The 26,156-nt window shown below is 46.3% G+C and overlaps 1 protein-coding gene across 1 annotated transcript; it reads left to right on the top strand.

Moving 5' to 3' along the window:
* The first annotated feature begins 1,764 nt into the window (after positions 1–1,764).
* On the top strand, positions 1,765–4,654 carry GJD4 (gap junction protein delta 4). Its single transcript, XM_030837219.2, has 2 exons — positions 1,765–1,828; positions 3,732–4,654. Exons 1-2 carry the CDS (start codon positions 1,765–1,767, stop codon positions 4,652–4,654), a joined length of 987 nt encoding a protein of 328 aa, XP_030693079.2.
* The last annotated feature ends 21,502 nt before the right edge of the window (positions 4,655–26,156 follow it).

The raw sequence follows: 26,156 nt of genomic DNA, 5'->3' as shown, positions 1-26,156 counted from the left end.
CAAGAGGAAAGGCTGAGGGTGGGAACCCAGAGGAGCAGACCCTGAGATGCACCACCAGCCACTCCCATGCGTAATTCTTTACATTTTTAAACCATTTTCGTGCCTATGATCTCACTTTGCATGTCACAGCCACTCTGTGTAGGTAAAAGGCACATTTTTTTTTCTACTTCACTGATGAGAAAACTGAGGCATGAAAAGCCCTAGTGATTTGCTCAAGGTCACAACATTCTAACTGAATCCCCATGCAGAATAGGCTATTTATATCATACAGCAAAATTCAGTCATTGCTTTCCTGGTCTTTCCATTTTTAAGCCAATAACCTGAACGGTCTATTAGGAAGTGAAGATATTTTCCTTTCTTTTATACTTGAACCCTTGAAACAAGTACTTCAGAATTTTAATGTGACTACAATTTCTCTAAATTTCATTGTTCATGTCAAAGCGTTTGACTAAAATATAGCAAAACTACTGTTCCTTTCAAGGGGGTCAAAATGTTTTCTGTGGGTGGAAACGTGTCCTGTGCATGAAGATGAAAGCATCTTTGTTGTACTCTTCCTTGGGGACTCTTTCTAGGGTTATTACTAAAGTCAAGAATAGATCAGAAATGGAGAAAAGGTAGGATATCAAGAATAGCTTTCATGGAAAATTGAAATCATTCCTTTTAAAGTTCACAAATTCCACTCTGAGGACAGACCCCCAGCCTTGCAGGATGGGCTCTTCCCAGATAGAAAGGTGGCAGCCACGAGAGGATTTTGATGCAACTGTGATTGATGTCAGCAGGTCCAGACGGTGATATTTTATGACAAATTTAATGGACATTTGTTAAGCTGATTCAACGGCACCAGCCCTGGGCTCGATGGGGCCGGGAGATACAAAAGGAGGACATCATCTATGAAGGTCTTTGGGGCCAGTTAGGGATGGAAATGCCACTGATTCGAGTTTTGCACACCCTCTGCATGCTAGGTGCTCTTAACACCATCATTTCATGTCTGTCTCCCACAAACCCCACTGCAAGACAAGGCTATCGGGAGATTCAGTGACTCCTGGTGACCAGGTGGCTGCCCCCAGTTTTGCATCCAGGTCCTTTGTCTCTGAGTGAAGGGCTCTCGTCACTAAGCCAGACAGGAAGCAGCTACGGAATGACTGTGTCACAGCCTAATGCTGGGACACGCATCCCAGGTGCAGATTCCTGCTGGCACCGATGGTATAGGAATTCAGAGTTGAGGACAAGATCCTTTGGGGCTCGAGTTATGGTGGATTATGCTTCATAGAAGAGACGAAGTATGGACATTTTAGCGCTGCTTTAAGCAGTGAAGAAGTGGTGTGGAAATGTTTTCAAGGAGGAAACGCCTTTTTAATAGAGACTTGGCTGGTTAACAGAACTTTTCTTTCTTGGGATGAACGTCATCGCTTCTCTTATATCCTGAAGCATCAGCTCTCCTGGTGGAGACACGTGAGCACTGCCAAGGGCCTGGAATGTCCCAAGAGGGTAAGAATAGCCACGATGAGAGACGGCTGCTTCTGGCCTCTGGTCGCTGCAGTTGTCAGGAAGGCTTTGCCTCACACAGCTCGGGACCGTCTCAACCAGAGACAGAAGAACGACCTTGTGCTCCTGGGCTTGAATCTTCCCTTTAGTATCTCCAGCTCTCACCTGGGAGTCTTTTGTAGCTAAGATACATTTTTTCCTGCAAAGATTTCCCACCTCCTTGGAGAACACAGGCTCCGGAAGTCTCCAGCCACCTTGAGTCTGTGACCCCCTGAAAGCATGGACCAGCTGGACCTGCTGGGGTTCCTCGTCATCACCCTAAACTGCAACGTGACCATGGTGGGTGAGTAGCGCCAACCCCTGCAGAACACTGGTTCTGCCTTGGGTCACTTTTCCTGGCCCTCCCCCATGAGTAAGGCCTGCCTATCCCTGGAGGACAGGGAACCAGGGCTCAAGCTTTCCTCTAATTCTCCATTATTTAAGGAGGCTCCCCCATCCTTTAAGGATGTCTTGGGAGTGAGCAATGTTTCTCTCAAGGGGAGTCTTTTTGCTGACATTTGGGGGCTGAGCAGATGGGAGGAGTATTTTTGTGTAACTCTTCTCTGGCTACGTTACCAGGAAAAGGAACAATACAGTCAAAGTTAGAGAAATTCATGCCTTGAATGAGCTTTCTTGTTCATCTTTTTAGGGTTTATCCTTGAAGCTCCATTCGTAAAGATTAGTAAGTTCTCTGTGCACTTTAAACCAAATCCCAATTTTAGTTTAGTTTTTATTTTTTTGACAAAGAAAGTAATACGTTTTCTGAGTTTGGTGTAGCCAAGTTAAATTTTCAGAGAGGTATGGGTGTCCTAGTAAAGGGGATTGAGAAAAGGATTAAAATATGTCTGTGAAGTGGTTGATATTTTCTTCATTGCTTTTTAGTCGAAGCCAACTTGGTCTTAAAAGTTTGAGTTAATGACTTTATCACGTAATGGTCACACAGTCCTTGAGTTGAACTGCCTTCGTTTATAAGAGAGTTTAGTTTTTCTGATGTCAGGTGATGATTTCTGTATCTCATCACAAAACAGAATATTTACAAATTATTTTGACTGGGTCTTCAACACACTCCAAAATAGTTGACTCATGAAATGAAAATAGGATTTGGAAGTTATTTTGATTTCTATGTTAGCCTCATTTATTCATGATAAATTGAAGAAAGACAAACTTCAATTCATAATAGCTGGAATAGGGGGGAAGGAGTTCTGAATTACTGAAGAGTCTAAAAAACTGAATGTTCTTCAAGAAATTTGATTTCAAGGGCTTCAGAGCAACATGAAAGGGCTACAGAGCCCACTGATTACATAAAGATCATGTGGACTCTTACCATAGAGAAAACTCACTGAAATTAGTAGCTTGTATTTGCTATACACAGTTACAGGAATGCACTAACATCCTTGAAAAAGTTCATTCTTTTTAAGAGGAAGACTTTATTTACATCCGCCCAATTTTCTTTCTAGAACTTTCAGCCCAAACTCTGAACTAGCCAAACTAGATTAAACATTTTAGTATTCATGCTTCTTTAAATCTGCCAATTTCAAAGCATTTTACAAACACGTACAGGCATACCTCGTTCTATGGTGCTTCTCAGATACTGCATTTTTTTTTTTTAACAGTTGAAGGTTTGTGGCAACCCTGCCTCAAGCAAGTCTATTGGCGCCATTTTTCCTACAGCATTTGCTCACTTCATGTCTGTGTGTCACATTTTGGTAATTCTCACAATATTTCCAACTTTTTCATTGTTATTATATTTATTCTGATGAGCTGTGATCAGTGATCTTTGATGTTACTACCACCAGTGGCTGAAGGCTCAGAGGATGGTTAGCAATTTTTAGCAACGAAGTACTTTTTACTTAAGGTATGTGCATTGTTTTTTATCATGCTATTGCACGCTTAATAGACCAAGGTATAGTGGAAACACAGCTTTTATATGCACTGGGAAACCAAAAGATCCGTGTGACTCGCTTTTTGGGGGGTGGTCTGGACCTGAACCCGCAGTATCTCCGAGGTGTGCCTAGTTGAACACACTGTCCGACACCTTGTAAGTGCTCATTAGACATTCGTCTAATGAGCTGACAGGCTGATACTGTTGCTGTGACTTACACACTTAGTTCTCCAGGCTCAGCACCAGTAAAGATTTAAAGCTGTTGCTGGGAGGAGGAGATGTGTTTGTCTGGCTGTGATGGCGCCCTTCCTGTGCCTCTTTCCAGGGAAGATCTGGCTTATCTTCATGGTGCTGCTGAGGATGGGGGTGCTCATCCTGGCCGGGTCGCCGGTCTACCAGGATGAGCAGGAGAGGTTCGTGTGCAATACTCTGCAGCCCGGATGCGCCAACGTTTGCTACGACATCTTCGCCCCCGTGTCCCACCTGCGGTTCTGGCTGATCCAGAGCGTGTCTGTTCTGCTTCCATCCGCCGTCTTCAGCGTCTACGTGCTGCACAAAGGAGCCGAGCTGGCGGCACGTGGATCCCGCTGGCTGGATGATGACTCGGAGGACCACGACGGCCCTGGACTGACCCCGGGGGCCAGGCGCTGCCTGACGGTGCCGGACTTCTCCTCGGGCTACGTGGTCCACCTCTGCCTCCGGACCCTGACGGAGGCAGCTTTCGGTGCCCTGCATTACCTCCTCTTCGGATTCTTGGTCCCCAAGAGATTCTCGTGCACGCACCCTCCTTGCACCAGCGTGGTGGACTGTTACGTCTCTCGGCCCACGGAGAAGTCCATCCTGATGCTTTTCGTCTGGGCGGTCTGCGCGCTGTCCTTGTTGCTCAGTGTCGCCGACCTGGTCTGCAGCGTGCGCTGGGAGACGCGCAGGCGACACGGCGGGGCCCAGAGGAGGCCGTGTCAAGGGGCGGGGAGTGCGGCGCGGGAGGGACACGGGGCGCCCGAGGGACGTGGGGCGCGCGCTCGCCGGGGCCTGCGGACTGGAGGGCAGGGCGCGTACAGCCCCGCAGCGGAGCCCACTGAGCCGGGGCACCCAGATCTGCCAGGAGAGGACGAGAGCGACGCGCTGTCCTCAGCCAGCGACCAGCCGCGCGGGGCCGGGCCGGGAGCGGCGGCCCCGGGGTGGGAGGAGCGGCCCTGCGCGCCAAGCGCCGCGCTCCCGGGCCCCAGCAAGTCCGAGTGGGTGTGAGCGGCCGGCGTCCCGCCCCGGGAGCGCGGCAACCAGGACCGAGAACATCGACCTGCTGAAAGGTGAGCTGGCGGGACAGACCGACTTCCTGAGAGGCTCCGGTGCAGCGCAGCAGGGATTTAATTTAGATGAAGCCTTCTGGGGAACCCTGCACTTGGCGTGCAAATGCGGATGGAAGCTCCAAGGATTAACCGGCGAGCATCAGGTCCATGAGTTTGTCGCACTGTAGTTCTATTGTCTTATTTTACCGCAGTATGGGCTTGAAAAGCACGTTCTTAGGATTTACAGAGCTTATGAATATTTTAATGTTTTCGGGTGGATTCTTTTGACGGTTTGTTGTTGTTTGTTTTGGTTTGTTTTTCTGCTTAGCCAAAAAGGGCATCTGTTATGCACATCGTCCATAGAGGGATATTAGTTTAACTTCTCCGAACCCCTTTAATAAAATGAATGCTGATTGCGTTGCCATATCACACTTCCTACTTCACTGTGTTAAAGGAGAAACCACACATGCAGGAATATGACTGAAAACTTTGGGGTCTTTTGGGGGTCATCTTGGGTTCTTATTGCATGTGGGTGTGAGGTGCACAGGATGAAGGGTGGCCGCTGGCTTGCTTTAGTGTCGCTGGGCTGTTGGCTGGGTGGCTGTCCTCACTGAGCAGAGGGGGGCACTCTGGCTGCTGACAGGCCTAGAGTTGCCACACGGCTTCCAGTCCCGGCTCTGTGTCCTTGAGACAGTCATACAGTTAGGGCTACCCTGAGGGTCTTCATGTCCCAGGGAAGCAGATGAGGAATGCTGCAGGTGTTCCAGCCTTGTGGTCTGTGCTGATGCTCCGGGGGTGGGGGGGGTTATCCTAGAGACACAACAGTCTCACCTCTCAGGGGAGCCCCTCTGCTCTCCTCCGCTCGCCCTGGTTCCGGTCCAGGTGCTGTCCAGTTGGAGTGTGAGTCTGTTAGAGCTTCCGTGCTGCCTTCAGCTGCCACGCGGAAGACACAGTGCAGCAGAAAGACAGGGTAAGCCTGCTCCTCTTATGGCAAGGAAGAGCCACTGGGTGGCCCCCCAGAACGGATGAAGAACCTCTGGTCCCCAAACCCCCAACGCTGAGGAAGAGGAACTGCCCTCCATGCCAGCAAATAGTAAAAACAAAAGTGAACCAAGGCACCCAGGGAACCAGTGGGCACTTTTAACTGTTCTAAAGATGACTTTGACAGTGAAATATCAGCCGCGATGGGGAATGACATCCTCCTTGATCTATCTAGAGTGTCAAAGCCATTGGTTAAAACTTAAAAAAAATCATCCAAAATTGGTTTTGGCATAAAGCTCTTTGAATGAATGTACCTGGTTTTTGTTGTTGTTTTTTTTTTTGCGGTACGCGGGCCTCTCACCGTTGTGGCCTCTCCCGTTGCGGAGCACAGGTTCCGGACGCGCAGGCTCAGCGGCCATGGCTCACGGTCCCAGTCGCTCCGCGGCACGTGGGATCCTCCCGGACCGGGGCACGAACCTGTGTCCCCTGCATCAGCAGGTGGACTCTCAACCACTGCGCCACCAGGGAAGCCCTGGCAGGTGGATTCTTAACCACTGCGCCACCAGGGAAGCCCAAATGTACCTGCTTTTAACCCCTGCAGTAAATCTCTCTCCCACTCTCTGTCTCTCTCTCAATTGCTCCTCGATCCGTCGATAACCGCGAACCATGACTCAGACCCCATCCTTCAGTATTTGGATTGGCGTCTGGCACATAGCAAGTGCTCAGTAAGTGTGATTTTTGTGCCTGATATTCCTGAAGTATTCAGGGCCAAATCTGGTTCTTGTCCCTTTCAGCATGCAGTTCTGATGGAGTTCCAAGGTTGGCCACAGTCTTAAAGACATAAGAATTCTCTAGGGCCTTCATTGCTATTTAAAAAATAAGTTCCATAGACCCCTCAATACCCCAATGCGAGCCTTGATAATGTTGAGTGAAGAAAGGAAATCAAATTAACAAATATTGGTAGGTGTGCCCATGCAGGGCTCCCAGATGACAGCTAGGAAAGGAAGGTGGTGAAGGCTGAGTGGGGACTCCCTCCCAGCCATGGCCCCAGAGAAAACTGGGCCCTGTTCTCCTGTGAGTCTTATGAGTCCATGCTTGGATTTGGGTTTACAGACGGTGCCTGTGTTTGGGTGGCACTGGGAAGGGCTGCTTTGGCCTCTCTGCTGATGTCCCAAATCCCAGTATCAGAGGATCAGAGCCTTGAAGTTTTTTCCATGGAAAACTGTAAAATCCATTCAGAGTGATGGAGGCCAAGAGAGGGGGAGAGGTGTGGAATCAAGGATAAGACATGTGGGTTCTGTCCCCATGTGCATCATTTCTTGGCAGGTCACTCCCTTCCTTTGGGCCTCAGTTTCCTTCTCTAAGGGATAAGGGCCTGGACTAGATGATTCCTTCGTGTTCTTACATGGTTAGGAATCCACCAGTGATGGGTGTCCTTTTAACCTCAATAGGGGCTGGTTTATCAGGCCTGTCCATCCTCTACCTGCCTGAGCACAGGTTTCCATAAATGAAAATGGTCAGAACAGGAGAGACCTGCATGTCCCGGGGAGAGCTGCCATGGAAGAGAGATGCAGACCTCATGAAAGGGGGCGATGAGGACGACTCACCAGCTCCCCACTCTGCTGAGAGATGGCAGAGGCTGCGTGGGCAGACGTGGGGTCATCTGCTGTGACCCCTCACTGTGAGAGCAAGGTTGCAGAAGAGGCTTCAAGCATTCTGGAGCGTGGTTGGCAGTGTTGGCATGATGGTGGCCACCTTGTCAGAACACACAGGGGGTGACCCTCCTCTTCTCTTTGCTCTCACAGGCCACTGTACATCTCCCCTGGTTCAGAACTTAGGTTTTGAAGCCTTTGAAGATCTTTTCTTTCTTTTTTAAAAATAGTAATTTATTTATTTATTTTTGGCTGCGTTGGGTCTTCGTTGCTGTGCGCGGGCTTTCTCTAGTTGCGGGGAGCCAGGGCTACTCTTCGTTGTGGTGCGCGGGCTTCTCACTGTGGTGGCTTCTCTTGTTGCAGAGCACGGGCTCTAGTCGCGGGGGCTTCAGTAGTTGTGGCTCATGGGCCCTAGAGCGCAGGCTCAGTAGTTGTGGCGCACGGGCTTAGTTGCTCCGTGGCATGTGGGATCTTCCCGGCCCAGGGCTCGAACATGTGTCCCCTGCATTGGCAGGCGGATTCTTAGCCACTGCGCCACCAGGGAAGTCCTGAAGATCTTTTCTAGTCATCTAAGGGGAGGGGGAAAAAAATCTCAGACTGTATCCAAAAGGTAAAAAACGGCGAAAATCGTGTGGCTATCATCCTCCTTTCCAAGATTTTAGTCTTCCTCTCTGCATCTTTGGGACGCTGGGTGAGTGCAGGATGGTTCACAGGCTTGTGTTCCTCCCACAGAGTGTTATTGAGTCACCCAGTGCCCAAGGTAGAGGCAGCAGGAGGTAAGGTAATTGTAGCTGCTGCAACAGATCACCCCAATCTTAAACATTTAACACAGAAGTTTCATAAAGTACAGAGCCAAGTTTTCTGATTGATGGGCAGCTTTCCTCTGTGTGGTGACTCAGGGGTCCTTCCATCCTAGGCTCTACCATCTTCCGTCTGCTGTGGAAGAGGCCAGACTGGTTCCAAGGCCAGGTCTGGAGAGGGCACAGGGCACACCTGGCTAGAACTCGGTCCTGACTGCTTGGAAGGCTGTGAAGGGTGGCCTAGTTACACAGCTGGCCCCTGCATCCGTGGATGGATTGAATTCAACCAACCATGGATCTAAAATTTTTTTTAAAATTCCAGAAAGTTCCAAAAAGCAACACTTGAATTTGCTGCATGCAGACTATTTACATAGCATTTACATTGTATTTACAATTATTTACATAGCATTTATATCGTATTAGGAGTTATAAGTCATCTAGAGATGATTTAAAGCGTAAGGGAGGATGTGCTTAGGTTATATGCGAATACTAGGCCATTTCATATACGAGACTGGAGCACCTTCGGATTTTGGAACCAATTCCCAGCGGATAATGAGGGGTGACTGTCCGGGAAGAAGGAGGAAAAGTTGGGGCCAACAGCTGTCCAGTATTTGCCTCAGGCAGCACCCACGCCCTGGGTACCTGCCCTGTGGGAGGGATTTAATGCATTCTCAGTGGCCAGCGAACCAGTCTCAGGAGGGAAGCTAAGCGAGGACGTTAGCTCGGGTCCCTGCACAGGCTTCACTGGGCCCGCAGAGAGGAGAAAGGAGGTGACGAGGTTGAAGAGAACTCACGGAAAAGGGCCTGGAACCCAAATCTCTTGTACTGGGAACTGCCGTCTTAGATATGTGCGTTTCAGACGAGAAAGGATCTTAGTGGGTGTAAGTGCACAGCGATGGTCTTTGCTCAGTATGAATGGCTCGTTAGATGCTGTCTAAGTCTAGCTTTCTAGGTTAGCTTTCCAGAAATCTTCCCAGTTGCTGTCCTGGCCGCGATGAGCACCAGCTGGTGGAGCCCAGGTCTGAACCACCATGCCTGACCCTGGCTGCCCGGAGACAGATGCGCAAGAGAGAGCTCAGTGAGATGATGCGCACTCGGCCGAGAGAGGGATTATTTACGGAAAGAGTAAACGCGACTCTTTTTTTGTAGGACGCTAAAATCCACTGCGAGAACCACTGCGAATTTTCTGAGTGTGAATCTGGTTTGTGGCAGGAGGTGAGGAGGAGGCCGGTGTTTTGCAGTGAAGGCTTGTCCGGGGTCGCCCCCTGCTGTGGGGACGCTGCCACCACTAATTCGGCATCCCAACTGCAGGACCCGGCTGGCAGCCGATCCCCTGAGCCCTGCCGGCTGTGTTTTGGTTGTTCTGTGGGAGAAATGTTTCCTAGAAAGCAAACAGATGTCTCTCCCACACACACACACACATTGGAAATAGATGAATGTATATTTTTCCTCCCTCTTGTCCATCACAGGGTGATGGACGACTTTCCTCAGGCAGCTTTCTCCTCTGCGCTGTGACCCAAGAGAGAGATGTGAGTGGCAGAAAATCGAGCCGAAAGAAGTGACTAAGTTTTCTCAGAAGCTAACTCGGATGAAATGCGTTTCATGGAGAATTCAGGAAATTCAAAATCAAATGCAAATACTAGATTTTAGTAAGAGTCTCCTCCTTCCCCAGACAGGTGGAGCACAGAAGTACGTGACCCGTGTAAAGGATGCAGTGATAGTGTAGCATGTGCCCCTGGCCGACTGGCATCCACATTCCAGGCTCCCCGCCAATCGTCCTGCCGAGAGGTTGCTGGGGAGGGTTCTTCTCCCTGCAGCCCTCCCTCCCTCCTCTGGCGGGTGCTTCCTGCTTTCCACACCGCCCCTGTGTGTGCTTTATCAATAGGCTGAGAAATGAGATTTCAAATCAATGCAGCTCCGTTGATTAACCAGTATTTATTGAGCATCAGCTCTGCACCTAGCATTTAATCTCTTAGTATTGTTTCTTTCTATGAGGCTAAGAGAAAAAAGAAAATCAGCTTATCACCTGAGAGGCCAGCAAACGGATGGGAAGAGCTCTAGCTAAAGGCCATTGTTCCGGTTCAAATAACTCCTCCAATTCCTGTCAACTTTGATTTTCTCCGCCCTGAAAGGAGCATGTAAGGACTGCCTTTGTGGGCTTGTTGGGAAGTTCAGATGAGATCGTGAAGGTGGATGCCCCCCGGCAAGAGAACAGAGCCGTGTGTAAGGTGTGTCCGGGGCGGTGGGTTCACCCATGCTTGACAGATGACTCTAAACAGGTCTGTCCAGGAATTTGTGCTGATACGACATTTGCATGAGGAGGAAGGTGTCCGCAGACTCAGGGATGCCCCCAACCTCCTCCCCACATCCTTTCTGACCAGCAGAGGCCTCTCTTGGGCCATATTTAGGATGTAATATTTCTAAGCACCAAAATGGTAATTTATTTCTGGTGGTGGTCTCTTGACCATTTTCACTCTGTTCTGTTCTTGCTTATCCCCACCCAGAAAGAGCAGAGTTTAAGAAATCTCAGCCGCAGATCTGGGAATTGTATTAGGTTAACTTTGGAAAACAGGGGGTGAGAAATTAGGGCTAATGGAGAAATTGTGGACACTCTGGCCTCCTGGGAAAGAGATAATTTAACAAGACAATGATTCTTCCTCTTGGGGTTGAGAGGCAGCCCCTTATTTCTAATTTACTTTATTTTTGCCTACGGTGTCTGTCCACTTCCCTGGCTTTCACGTGATCAGGCTGCAAACTGCAAACGTTTGGCCTGAGATGTGGATTTGTAATAAAAGATGACAGCTGAGACCCTCAGAGGTGGAGTTCAGAGTGGATCCTGCAAACCTTGCAGCGTGACTACCCAGGAAGCTGTGTAGTGGACGTGCTAACAGATGCAAATATCTCTCTTCATTTACTATTCTTCCTTCCAGCTGCTTGCTAAACAGCCACAAAAATTCCCTTGCGGCTGTAACTTGTCAAATAAGGTGTCTGCAAAGGTGCCTGAGGTCTTTTCCCCCTGGGTTTATGAAATGATGTGTTATTTTGTGTTTAAGAATTTGTTTTCCTTTTCTTGTGCTTTAGAAGGTTAAAGTGCTTTTGACCTCAGAAATAGTATTTGAGAGGCAATTAAATGTCTATAAATTGGTCGTCTTCACCTGGGATATTTGATCCGAAAAAAGCCTCACGCATTATTAAAGTTTACACTGAGCGTATCTAGGGCCATTTCCTTCAGAAATAAAAATTCAGTCATTTCATAGAGGTGGTTTGCGGGATTGGCCATTAGAAGGAAATAAAGTCTTATGCTAAAGCAGGTTCGTCAGATTTTGTTCTGTGCCGGGAGTGGCTCTTCAGAGAGCAGTTGAGAACATCATTAAGCCTGTACTCCAGGGAAAAGGAAATGTTTCCATTCTCCCACCAGCTGAGGGCTCTGGGAACAGTAGCTTTTTTTGTTTGTTTGTCTTTGTTTCCTCATCTATTAAAAAGAAGTGTCACCTTTCAGAAGTAAGATAAATGTAAATATGGAAGATGACTTTTTATGTCCACGTATTTATCGAGCATTTTTAGTATGTCTGGTACTTGTACAAGGCAAGAGATGAGTTACAAGAGAAAGATAAGGAAAGACCATTTTGATGAGACAATTGGGGAATAAATGCAGGCAACATATGCTTAAAAATTAAATTTCATGGTTCAGACTTGGATATTTCATTATAAAAATTATGTTGTTTATAAATAAACCACCATTGAGCTGAATGGCAAACCTTCTCAAAGTAGAGGAATTGGGCCACGTGGCGGCTGAGCCTCGGCTGTGAAGCTACCGCACCTTCCTGGGCCCTTCGGGTGCCCCTCTCTCAGGTACTTGCCTACTCACTGCCCTGCTGCCCGGGGCTCCTCCCCTAGACTGCACCCCCAGGAGGCCTCCCAAGCCCATTCCCTCCAGCACCTCTCTCATCATCTTGGAATCTTCCATCTGCCAGGGGCCTTAGTGACTCAAACTTAACGAGCTAATTTTACACCTGGGTAAATGAAGGTCCAGGAAGGTGAAGTCACTTATCTAATATAATCTGGCCAGCTGATGGCCAAGCCTTCCCACTCCCATCGCTCCGCTCTGGGATGCCTTCTTGAAGGTAGTCAAACAGAAGGGGTTATTGTTCACAAAGCTGAACGTTGACAATAGTGTAAGCTTTCTAGGAGGTTAACAAATGAACAGGGGGTGCACGGTCCCCATAGAGTGAGTCCTACATATATACATTCACACACACATGCGTATGTACATATTCTTTTTCATATTCTTTTCCACTATAGTTTATTACAAGATGTTGAATATAGTTCCCTGTGCTCTCCAGTAAGACCTTGTTGGTTTTGAGTAAGTCTTGAATAGTGGTATTTGAGGCCGTATGAGAGGTCTACAGAAGAAGAATGCAATTGGTGTCTGATTACAAGTTAGAGCGGCAGACATTTCTTGAAGTTAAAACAGTTATAATGGAAATATAAGAACACAGAAGTTTTGTAATAATGCCCCTAGCCTCGCTCTGTAACACAACATCATCATCTTTTTGTAGTCTTAGCTTCTTAGGTGTTAAAATTTATAACTGCACTTGTAATACTTTTATTCTGCTTTTCCCCCTTGCTCACCGATCATACACATTGTTCATGATTCTCTGCTCTTTATCAGCCGTTTGAATGGATGCGAAATAGTCCACCAGGTGACCACGCTGATCACCAACCCCAGCCTCTGCTATGGAACGTTCAGATTGCTGTTGACTAAAGTGCTTCTCGCTTTTTGATATTAGACAATAAAATAACATGGGCACACAGGCCTTTTCTCTTATCAGGTTATTTCTTTACGATAAATTTCCAGACAATTTTTATTAAAGTTTGCATACATTCTCAACTATTAAACCACTTTTGACTCCAGGCAGACCATATGTGATGCTTCTATAATTTCGTGGGTTGAATTTAAAATGCTAACCCTGAAGATGCCATTTCCCTGTCATGCTTTGTCGAGAACTTGGGGGAGTTCCCTCCAGGTAGATGGCGTGTCTGAGTCCCCCACTAAGTCTGTCAGTGAAGTTGACCTTGGACATGGAACTGAGTCACAGTGACACACGTTAGTTACATTTTAGTCATTAACCTGTTCGTAAAATAGTCATCCTTACCTATTAGAGAATTTAAATCCAATAAGATTTACAAGTTGGGCCAGCTTTTCAAAGAACTTGATCAGCTAGGTGTGTTTCAGTGCACTCCAGTTGTAATTATTTAATCATGATTTTCCCCCATGCCTGAGGAAATTGCCTTTCCGGAATAAATTTCAGTCCACGTTAAACTCAAAAACACAATTCTATGTTTTTCAGCTTGTGGCTCCCAGCTGTCCTGATTAAGAGCTGGTCTTGCCCTGTTCCCGGGCTCTTCTGCCCCTCTACTTTATTTCAGCTTGGCAACCCCCAGACCCAGGTACGCCTGGAAGTAAGGAGGTTGACGAGCTGTCGAGAGGCGGTGGAATCTGCACTGCTCTGACGGGCGGGGTTGGGGAATGAGGAAGAGGGATGAGATCCTGGGTACTTGGTAACTTTCACCAGAGGAAACCCTGGTGGAAGATGGATGCTGATGGTTTCTGGTTTGGAGGTGCCGAGGTTGAGTTGTCTGTGGAGCGTTCAGGAGATGCCCAGCTGGAAGTTGGTCTTACTGGACCAGAGCTCAGAGGTGTTTGGCAGGAGACAGATTTGGGAATAATCAATGTAGAGCTGCTATCAGATCCTTGGGCATTCGTGCCCACGCTCTATCCTCTGCTTCAGGCAACCCCTAAGGGACAGGAAAAGAGCCAGCGGGGTCAGCAAGACCTTCAGGATCCCTATGGCCACTTCTAAGGGGTGAGTCCCTTGTCTCCTCATAACAACCAGACCTCATAGCAAAGCAGCCCCGATTATTCACCCTGAGCAGGGACTGAGTCGGTGGGACAAACAGCGGATCTGCAGTATTCCAGAAGCTGTCACATATCCGTGCTTGAGTTTATATATTCCTTTAAAACTCTAAGCTCTTTCCTTCTGTGTCCTCCTTTCTGACACCACCTGGGTTTCCACCCAAAGCCTCTGATGAGATGTATCATATTTACTACACCCCAGGGGGGCCCAGTGTGCGCCGTGTCCCCCATTCCTTGTATTTCCGTGTCGTTGGCAGGGGGAAGGGTCTGGCATCCTGCACCTGATTTGGTGGATAGAGCAGAATTACTTATTTACGTAACGTTATTTCTATAGGCATGAGTTGATATCAAACCTGGTCTTTCGTTTAAGTGTCCTTATGCTGTTGCTTCCATTGTTTGTTCTTGTTGCCAGATTGTCTTTTTCTCAGATGAAATTTACCTTTTTTGCGGGGGGGAAATATTATTTAAATTTCATCATGCTGATATCTTTTATTGCCAGTTTTACTTTCCAGACACACACGGACATGATGCCCCAGCAATAGTGGGTAGGGTGCTGGGGAGAGAAGAGGGCCAGGGTGGTGGCCTAAAGGGGCCGCCCAGCGGCTGGCCTTTCTGGAGAGCTTGGTCCTAGCACCCAAATTGGTGCCACTATAAGTCACAGTCTCCAGTAGGGTCCCCACCACTGTCCCCCCAGCTCCATGTTTTCTTAGTTAGCTTCCCATCAACCATTTTAAACTCTTCTTCCCCACTCCCACCTTAGCTGGTGACCTTGCTTACTACCTGCCCTGCCTGGATTTCCTTTTTTTAACTGCTCCATGTGGCTTGCAGGATCTTAGTTCCCTGACCAGGGATCGAACCCAGGCCCTGGCAGTGAAAATGACGAATCCCAACCACTGGACTGCCAGGGAATTCCCCTGTCTGGATTTTCTGATTGAATCTGTCATAACCCCCCTACAGGATAGGTAGTGGGGCTCAGCGTACAAATGAAAAGTTAGAGAAGGTACAATAAACTCCAAGTTCCCCACTGTAGCCCCAATATAGGGCCTAGTGTCTGGCGCCAGGTAGCTGTTCAATAGGCGATTTTTCAAGTTAATTTTACCATAGGAGAAACTTAAAACTATGGGGAGACGGCAGCACAGAAGGAAGGTTTGAAGACATGAGATAAAGAGGAATCAGTAACAGAACAGCTATTCGACCTGATGGAGGATCAGACAAAGAATGCAGGTGAGGGGATCGGCCCTGAGTGGAGGGGAGACGTCTCCTTGGAGACCAGAGGCAAGGGGGTCAGGGCAGAGCAGACGGGATACTCACGGGAGGGTGGGGAGTGTCTGTGGGCAAGTGTGTTTGGAGAAAGTCTGGAACAGCTGCCATGGGGAACGGAGAAGGAAGCTGACCAAGGACCCACACAAGAGATCAGCCTGTGTCCCTCTGGCTGGAGGAGAAGGGCATTAAGTGAGTGTCTACTGCATGCCAAGAGCACAGGTCAGGTCACTTGATCCTCTCAGTAGCCCTGAGGGTACCATTTGACAGATAAGGAAACCAAGGCTCACTGGTAACTTTCTCAAGGCCACACAGTGAAGGAAACTGCAGCAGGAATTTATTAGTAGATCTGACTCCAAAAACCTGTGTTCTTTCCCCATACCCCACCGCCCCTTGCAAGGTTTTGGCTCATTAAGGACAAAAGCCCTCCCTAAGCCGCAATCAACTCTTGGCCGGCTCGAGGCCTCTTCATCACTCCTTTCTGGGCCAGGAACAGAGAGGACACTTACGGTCATGGAGGGACCACCTTTGCCAGCTGCTGATTTTTCCATGAGGAGAGGATTTCTCAGCTGCTTGATGCCCTCACTCTGTGTGCCTCTCCCACTGGGTATGTAGCAGTCTGTTTGCACTTGACCCTTTGATCAGATGCCCGACTGCGCTGCTCGGGGCATAACGAACCTCAGCCATGTCTTCTTACACAACTTAAAGTTCAGTAGTGATATAAAACTTCTAAAATTCACTTTTTATAAACTGAATCCAACAAGTCTTTAAAACAGAGGTGTGCACACTACTATATATAAAATTGATAAACAACAAGGACCAACTGTATAGCACAGGGAACTATATTCAATATCTTGTAATAATCTACAAGAAAAGAAAAGAATTTGAAAAGTTATATATAGGTTGTATATACATATATACACATATATATGTATATATGTGCATGTGTGTGTGTATATATATGTATATATATATATGCACATACATATATATATATATATGAAACTGAGTCACTTTGCTGTAGAGCTGAAACATTATAAATTAAGTATACTTCAATAAAATAAAAGGCCCAGAGGCGTGACATGATATTTCTATGACTCTTGGAAATTTTTTCTAGTTGGGTGGGGCCCATCCATGGCTGATGTTTGAAATTACTCATCAAGATTCAGCTCTTGAATTAAATATTCAAGCTTGGATACCTTTTAAAGTCCCAAGGCTTTGGGAGAAACTGCTCCCTGTATCACCTGGTATCAGCAATTACTTTGGTGATCATGACAGATCAATAACTGTGATAAGAGGACAAGGAAGATGATAAGTCCAGGGAAGGGGGTGGACTTCTTGGGGATGGAGGGGAGAAGACATTGGTACCCAAGTGGGAAGAGGGAGAAAAGGAGGAGAGACTAGAGTCCCAAAGACCAACTTTGTGTGAGAGACGCCAAGGGACAGAGAAGGGAGCCCAGGCAGGGAGCTGGTGCTTGAGGAGATCAGGGCAAACACCAGGATGAAGGGCCAGAGGCAGAGTTTAAGGCCCCATCATTGTGAGGCTGGGTAACAGCATGTGGGGATAGGGTGCAGAGGGAGCCTAGTGGCCTTGGACATTTGGGAAAGTGGAGGAATGATGACTTGCCTTTGTGTGGGGGGGGGTCAAAGGGGTCTAAGGGCCTAGCTGATCTGTTGGTAACTCCACATCTCCAAATAGGGCCAACAGAAGCCCAAAAAGACTCCCTTTAGAGAAATGGAAATAAAAACAAAAATAAAGAAATGGGACCTAATGAAACTTAAAAGCTTTTGCACAGCAAAGGAAACCATAAACAAGACGAAAAGACAACCCTCAGAGTGGGAGAAAATATCTACAAACGAAGCAACTGATGAGGATTAATCTCCAAAGTATACAAGCAGCTCATGCAGCTCAGTATCAAAAAAAACAAACAACCCAATCCAAAAATGGGCAGAAGACCTACATAGACATTTCTCCAAAGAAGATATACAGATTGCCAACAAACACATGAAAGGATGATCAACATCACTAATCATTAGAGAAATGCAATTCAAAACCACAATGAGGTATCACCTCACACCAGTCAGAATGGCCATCATCAAAAATTCTACAAACAATAAATGCTGGAGAGGGTGTGGAGAAAAGGGAACCCTCTTGCGCTGTTGGTGGGAATGTAAACTGATACAGCCACTATGGAGAACAGTATGGAGTTTCCTTACAAAACTAAAAATAGAACTACCATATGACCCAGCAAGCCCACTACTGGGCATATACCCTGAGAAAACCATAATTCAGAAAGAGTCATGTACCACAATGTTCACTGCAGCACTAGTTACAATAGCCAGGACATGGAAGCAACCTAAGTGTCCATGGACAGATGAATGGATAAAGAAGATGTGGCACATATATACAATGGAATATTATTCAGCCATAAAGAGAAATGAAATTGAGTTATTTGTAGTGAGGTGGATGGACCTAGAGTTCGTCATACAGAGTGAAGTAAGTGAGAAAGAGAAAAACAAATACTCTCTGCTAACACATATATATGGAATCTAAAAAAAAAATGGTTCTGATGAACCTAGGGGAGGGACGTAGAGAATGGACTTGAGGACACAGGGAGGGGAAAGGGTAAGCTGGGACGAAGTGAGAGAGTGGCATGGACATATATATACACTACCAAATGTAAAACAGATGGCTAGTGGGAAGCAGCCGCATAGCACAGGGAGATCAGCTCGGTGCTTTGTAATCACCTAGAGGGGTGGGATAGGGAGGGTGGGAGGGAGACGCAAGAGGGAGGGGATATGGGGATATATGTATATGTATAGCTGATTCACTTTGTTATACAGCAGAAACTAACACAACATTGTATAGCAATTATACTCCAGTAAAGATGTTAACAAAACAAAACAAGACTCCCTTGAGTCAGCCCAAGATGAGGGAGTGCATGTGGTCTCCTTGGGGGTATTGGGAGACTCTGTCCAGGTATATCTCCCCAGGGGACCTTGCCAGTAACCCTGCATGTGTTTCTAACACCAATGTTTCCTAATAAATTGTTATTCATTAGTTGGGTCAGAAAGCATGCTTTCTATATTACATTTTATTTTTGGCTTTGTTGGGTCTTTGTTGCTGCATGCGGGCTTTCTCTAGTGGCGAGCGGGGGCTACTCTTCGTTGCGGTGCGTGGGCTTCTCGTTGTGGTGGCTTCTCGTTGCGGAGCACAGGCTCTAGGTCGTGGGCTTCAGTAGTTGTGGCACGCAGGCTCAGTAGTTGTGGCACGCAGGCTTAGCTGCTCTGCGGCATGTGGGATCTTCCCAGACCATGGCTCGAACCTGTGTCCCTGCATTGGCAGGCAGATTCTTAACCACTGCACCACCAGGGAAGTCCCATAAATTACATTTTTTGGATGGGGCATGTACTCTGTTTTGTATTCTTTTCCTTGGAGGCTTGTTGGGTTTGATTGGTGAAGAGACTATAATGAAGTTCATTGTAAATAAAAGGAAGCAGGATGGAACTTCATACCGAGAAAGAAATATGGATGTCATCAAAGAGGAGGACACAGAACAGGGTGGAGGGACCCCAAAGACACACTTCCTCTACTTCTCAAATGGGTGCTCGCCCCCAGCCCAGCAGGGTGCCTCTGGATGGGGGCTGGTCCAATGGGGGTGTTATGGGAGATTTGGAGGCAAAATATAGGCCCAGAGACTCACATAGAACTGGGGGTAGAATGGCATCCAGGTTGTGTCAGTAGAGTTTTGGTTGTGCTGGGAAATCACACTGAGGATAATCCAAATGGAATTAACACCTTTTTTTTGTTAACTTGACACTTCTCACCCAAGCTAATGAACAGCTTACTGTAAAACCAAACTGGTAACTTTAGGGGCCTGGAAAAGAGTTCCCGGACTTTCCGCAGACCCACCCGCCCTCACGTTATTGAACTTGGAAACTTCTGTGTTAGTCTTGCATTAATCCTTCTTGAGCTGGCACAACACGATTGTGCTGGAAAGTCATGGAATTCACCACATTCATCCTTTAATTAGAATAAACTTGGATTTAAAAGCTTCTGTGTGATTTGGAAAAATCCAATCTTTGGTCTCAGACTGCTAAATCCTCTGAGAATTTTGAAATCCAAATACACAAAGCATAATACAGTGTTAGGTTCTATTAATCTGAAGAGTATGTGAGTCATTTTAAACCTACAGTATTTCAGACTTAGTCATTTCCTTCATATGAAATCCAACTTTCCAGCATAAAAGTTATGAAGGGCAAGGTTTTCCAGCATATAGAACTACACATCTTCAGTGTGGGAACTGGGTGTGGAGGTAGGATTTCTAATGGGCTTTGCAGCATTTTGTTGCAACTCTGATTAAACTTTTTTTTTTTTTGCTTCATCCAAACTTTGCTTCTCTTAAACTTTCTTCTCTGTTTTTCTCTCCTCTTTATTCTTCTTGCTGTTTAGCTCTACTGGGTGTTCATTTTCTCCGGTGAGTTTTACATGAATAAAGTGTCTGCAGCTGAACACAGTGCTTTGAATCCCCTCTCATATCATGGTGGTTCACGGAGATGCTGAAGTGTAATTCCCAGTTCCCTGCACAGTAGGTGCTCAACAGACATGTGCTGAATGAATGCATTTTTAGAACAGCATAAAATTTTAAAAAATAATAGAAATTCTCCCTTCTGAGTGGGTTAAAGCACTGACATTTAACCATTATAAGGACAGTGGAAGTCACAAGCATCTCATTGAGGAGTTTATACTTATATCTTTTTTTTTTTTTTTTTTTTTTTTTTGCGGTACGCAGACCTCTCACTGTTGTGGCCTCTCCCGTTGCGGAGCACAGGCTCTGGACGCGCAGGCTCAGCGGCCATGGCTCACGGGCCCAGCTGTTCCACGGCATGTGGGATCTTCCCGGACCGGGGCTCGAACCCGTGTCCCCTGCATCGGCAGGCGGACTCTCAACCACTGTGCCACCAGGGAAGCCCTATACTTATATCTTGATTTTTCTTGTAAATACAATTTAAAATATACTATTTTTCTCTTGATCATGTCATCTGTTTCTCAGAAGAATTGTGTGAGAAGGGCAGAGTGATAGTACATCAATTATACCTCAGCTTAAAAAAAGAGGAAAAAAAAAGGAAGAGCCACGCAATTATTATTACCCTCATTTCATGGATGAGGAAAATGGAGTCCAGAAACATTGATAATAAAAACTAAGGCAAGAACACAGAAATTCTTAGTCCAGTTCTTTTTGTTTTTTACTTCCCTCCTTTCAGGAGAAGGCAGACTTAACTGTGGTGAACAGTCTGTGGGGAGCTGTGGTGGTCATTACTGCTATTCAATAAATATTTCCAGGCACATGGTTACTTCCCTGCACCCTTTGGGGTGTAATATGGCCATATGATTTGCTTTGGTTCATGACACGTGTAGATATGACACTGCCATTTCCAGGCAGAAACTTTAAGAATCAGTGGCTATATCCCTTCCAACCTATGCAGGGAAAATGGAAGCACGTGCCAAGATAAAGCTTTCAGCAACCTGGCATCTAAGGTGGAAAGAATCCCTCTACTGACACATACTGGACAATGTGTGCAAGTGATAAAGTATTAGCGTTACTTTATTGAAGTATAATTGACATACAATATAATATTAGTTTCAGGTGTACAACATAGTGATTTGACATTTGTATACACTGGGAAATGATCCCCACAAAAAGTCTAGTTACCATCTGTCACCCTACAAAGTTCCAAGTTTTCTTTTCTTCTTGTCATGAGATCTTTTAAGATTTGCTTTCTTAGTAACTTCCAAATTTGTACTACAGTATTATTGACTATAGTCCTCATGCTTGTACATGACATCCCTATGATTTATTTATTTTATAACTGAAGTTTGTACCTCTTGACCCCTTCACCCATTTCACCCACCCCTCATCTCCCTCCCCTCTAGCAACCACCCATCTGTTCTCTGTATCTCTGAGTGTTGTTTTGTTTGTTTTGTTTTTCAGATTCCACATATAAGTAAAATCATATGATATTTGTCTTTCTCTGATAAATTATTTTTTGTTGCATTAAGCCATTGAGATTTTGGAGTTGTCTGTTATTGTAGCAAGACTTAGCCTTATTTTGATTGGTACAGAAACGAAGCAGCATACATGGGTAAAGAATGCTTGGGTCACTGGGCGGCTGGGTGATGAGATGAGTGAATAATCACTTGTGACTGGATAAGGTCCAAGGGATAAATCTCTTCTCTTTGTACCAATGTCCTAAGTGCATAGATTCAAATAAAATGTAAAGCACAAGGATCGAGGAGGGTATTTTTAATGAGGGCACACATATGTTCATTTTCACAAGCTAAGTGTCTACAGCTACATCCTGTATTTCTAATCCCAGTGATGCTATGAAATGATACCTTTTGTTTGGTTCTAACAGATCCTTTTAATAACAACTTCCATTTTAGCAACTTCCACTTCTTTGGCCCCCCAAAATTGTCTGTGTCCTAATTCCTGGAATTAACTTCTTTTTGGTTCCTAAACGGTATTACACAAAATTTGTATCCTGTCTGTGGGTTTGACCTATGACCCTCTGCTTAGACTCTTTCTTACAGAAATTGGATGAGGTGTGACAGTTAAGATCTAAGATCATACTTGTTAGGTAGACTCAGGAAAACCTCAGAGTTTACTTGCGGAATGAATCTCACTTTCTGGGTCTTTGGTCAAGGACTCGTCCCTTCTCTCAGGGTACCTGGAGAAAGAGTAGATTTCTGCACTGAACACACGGTATCCGAAAAATTCTATAACTTAAGCAAAGTTCCAGCATCAGGTAAGATAGTATGAGTTTACTTTTGAAGATACACATGGTGACATACATTCAGGATCACAGCCTGCCTGCCTCTAGGACTACAGGGTGACAGATCACTTGGTCTTGGAAAGTCACACCCAGGTCAGGTCACCACAGGATGAACCTTCATTTCTAGCTGAGTTGGTTTTACTAAATAAACATTTACTGAAGAAAAAGAGTCTCTTTCATTGTAATAGCGTCTACTAATAATATATCGACATGATTGGGTCCTTCTAGGTTTACAGGTTGGGTTTAATTTCTCGGTTAAAAGAATCATTCCCTATGTACCCAGTTTTTGGTTGTTTCATTATAAGTGAAAGCAAAAGCATGGTTATCCAAAACAGCCCTGTGTAGCGAGAGCTTCCGTTCAAAACAACATAGCATGAAGTTCTCCCTTTGGACCAGGTGAGGGCACCCTTGTACTCTCCCAAATATTTACTTAAGGTGAAAAAAATAACCACTTCCATTTAAATTAGTTAAACTGGATGACAAAAGCAGTTTGCTTAGTTAACTTCTAGTTGTATTTTGTTTCGCTTTAGATCATAACATCACCTTCAATTGCAGTTCGCTGGCTTTCAACTCTGCCTACACATGAGAATCATTCACCTGGGGTAGCCTGAGAAAACTTTGAATTCCCAGATTCCATGCCCAGAAGTTCTGGTTCAGCTGGTCTGGGGTGCTGCCGGGACGTGGTGTTTTTAAGAAACACCCCTCTAGCACGTAGGCAGGGGTGAGAGCTACTGCCAGGGTGTTAGTTAATTAGAAACAGGTTTGTTAGAGGATGAACGTTGGAAATAGTTTTTCTAATTTAAATTAGTGTACGGTTCACCTGAGCATTAAATAAGGTGCTATAAATAGGTACTTTTGTCCTTGGTGAATAACGGTTCTCCTCAAGGCTTGGAAAGCCATTAAAACATGGTCATTTAGTTAAAATTTATCCTGACTTTTGCTCTTGCCTGGCCGGTCCTCCTTCACTCCATCCTTCTCTGGCCGCCCCATTCCGGGTACCACCAGCCTCTTGGGGCATCTCCTGGAGCGTGTGGTTTAAATCAGCTGAGTTCATCTCCCTTCCCGTTGGTCCTCTCCCTCCGGAGATTTCCGCGGGGCTCAGCCACACTCTCTGTTTGCTGCTCCGGCCTGGCTCTTCAGCACCCAGCGGCTTCGCTTTCTTCCTGGAGGTTCCAGGCCTCTGCTGACCAGGGCATGGTGCTCCCACTTTGGGGCCCTCTCCCTGGTGTGACTCCATCAGCCGCTGACCCCTTCCTTCCTCCCAGTCACTGCCAATTATCGTGTTACTGTGAATGTGGGCAGTGCAGAGCAGGTGAGCTGGCCCGTGTCGGCCAGGGGCCGGAGAGGCAAACGTTCCCGGAGCTCTCCGGGCAGCCTCTCAGGCTGTGTGTTCGAATGTTCCTCTGTAGGTCAGCACCAGACCATGGAAAACCTGGACTCTGGTAGGATTCTGGGACTGGCTGAACACGGCCAGGAGAGCTGATGTCAGGGATGGATGCGCGTGGTGGTTGGTGGCCTCAGGGACTTACACAGACACCAGGGCAGCGGGAAAGGCCTAGGGAAATAGGAGTGACACGTAGGATCTGTGGCTTCTAAGCCCAGCTCTGCTCCTGGCTGTATGACCTTGGGCAAGTCCGGTCCGCTTCGGGCATCAGTTTCCTGGCCTGAAAATGAGGCGCCTTCGTGTGCGTGCGGAACGGCTGTGGGTCTGGATACAGCACAACTTCTGATTCCACGTTCCATCACATATTCTTAGGTCACGCTGCTTTTCCTCGTTCACAGAGCAGCAAGGTTCTCAATAACCCCTTGAAAACTCCAGGATCGCACAGGTGACCTCTAAGACCTTCTTTGGTCCCCTTCCCCTTGACCAGTGCCACACCCTCCCACCTGGCCCTATCATTCTGACCTTCAGCAGCAAGAAGGCTTCAGACACGGCTTCGTGAAGCTGTCCCTTTCTATACGCCCTCCTCGCAGGCCTGGTCTCCCCACACTGCTGTGCTCAACTATTCCAGAACTGACGCCTCCCCCTCTCTTCCCTTTGGCTGACCTGTATCCTGGCACGGTTTCTATTCTGTGGTGTGCTTCCACGAACACCTGGCTAGACGATGGCGGACAGCCTGCGTCCCTCTCAAGCCAGCAGCGTTCGTGCGCGGCATTGGAGAGCATCCACCAGACTCCACAGATGGACTGCTTGGTGGGAGACGGTAAGGCGTGTACTGAAACGAACGAGCCGACTGCATGGCTCCCCCCAACATGGTCTTCACGATTTATTCTTTCTCCCACTAAATTCTGGTGTGGTGAAGCTTTGGTGAGCTGCTCATTCTTGAAATAAAAGTAACTCAGAAGACAATTTTTTAAAAGACCTATCATTGGATTTCAACCCAGCTTAGATTTTTCGCATAACTGTTGTATCGAGGGTTTAATTCAACTGAGGTCTCTTGGGGCTGTAAACGGATGCAGTTGGGGAATCTTTTCCTTGAGAGAAAGAGTTCAAAATTATGAATACAAAATAGCTGCAGGCCTTCTGTTCAGGGGTCAGGCCTGCACTGCGGGGGGCTCAGTAGTTGAAAGAATTGAAATGAAGGAGCCCGCCTATCCTCCGGTTCTGGAACTTTGCAGCATCGCCAGGTGGCAGTATTGTATCAAGTGTGGAAGTTGATCACCGCGGGCGCTGTGTGCTGCATCTCAAGGGACTATTTTGTAACTATGCTTTCAATTGCATCCTGTGCTCACAACTGTGTGAGGCTCCATGTGTGACTTTTCTTTTGGCAAAGCAATCCGATTTCCTTCCCTCTAACTTGGAAGACTTACAGAAACCTTTAAGGTCATCAATGCAGGTGACATCAATACAGGTGTCACTGTAATGGTGACAAAGTTTGCTCCTTAAACTTCTAATACACTTTCCCCTCTGTTTTGTGTTACTTTCAAATTGCATTCATTATAAAGCAAAAAGAAAGTGTTTCACGTAACTTCTGCCACAAGTACTTTTAATGAGCTTTGGGTTTTCTAATGCTTTTAACCATATTAGACTTTACTTACATTGATCTTCTAGCCACACGGTAACCTTATCCCCTCCTCGTCCCCCCATATTTGACAAGGTTTTCAGAAACTCATACTGGCTCCATGCCCTGGTGAGGGATCCATCTATGTTCACCTAACGCTGATGGCCAAATACTCTTCCTCCCTTTTCCCACTCCTCAAACCTATTTGGAATCTTTAATCCCATTAATAGATACCTTTTGGGTACTAGCAACTTTGCAATTCAAGGAACTAGCGCTGTTTTCATTTTCAGTCTCTAAAATCAGCCTCTGCGGTGACACGCGCAGCTTTCTCCTAAGAGCTGTCCTCAGAATTGTAGCCATTTTGTAAAAGTGATCAAAGGTGGCATTTTACAAGGCTATACTGAAGAATTAGTAAAGGAAAAAACTTCAAAGTTGACCCTTTACCACCGTCACATAGTTGAAAATATGTCAATAGCGAGACTCCTGCTAAGCTTGGAAACCAATATGCTAACTAGTCTTTTAACTGTCTCTCCTTCTCACATACGTGATAAAGCCTATGGGAACTGCCTTTAAAACTTTATAACTGAAAGTGTAAGTTTATGGCTGGTTTATGTACACAGAGCACATGAGAGCCACCCCATGGGTTAGATGCAGGCCACTCACTGGTACCCAAGTTACAAAATAGTAATTCTTTAATATAAACTGCCAGGAGGTGAAGATTTTACAGTGGTTCTGACTTAAAAAATATATATAATCGGCATGATAGCTAAAGTAGGTGTTCTTCCCGTATATCTAATTTTAAAAATCCAATTAACACCAAGAATGACTCTGGAAAGGATTTGCAAAATGTTTCTCCCGAGAAACCCTCCTTAAAAGCCTCTTACATGACAAAGACCAGTCAAAGAAGTAGTTTCCATCCTATTCATTAAAAGAAAAAAATTTTTGAACCACTAAATATTCCTATTAGGAGAAGTAAAGAGAACAAACTTCTTAGCAGGATGCAGTGAACAAGTCC

The sequence above is a fragment of the Globicephala melas genome, chromosome 2 (assembly GCF_963455315.2).
Source record: "Globicephala melas chromosome 2, mGloMel1.2, whole genome shotgun sequence".
Classification (NCBI taxonomy): Eukaryota; Metazoa; Chordata; class Mammalia; order Artiodactyla; family Delphinidae; genus Globicephala; species Globicephala melas.
This window is presented reverse-complemented; position numbering and strand designations above follow the sequence as displayed.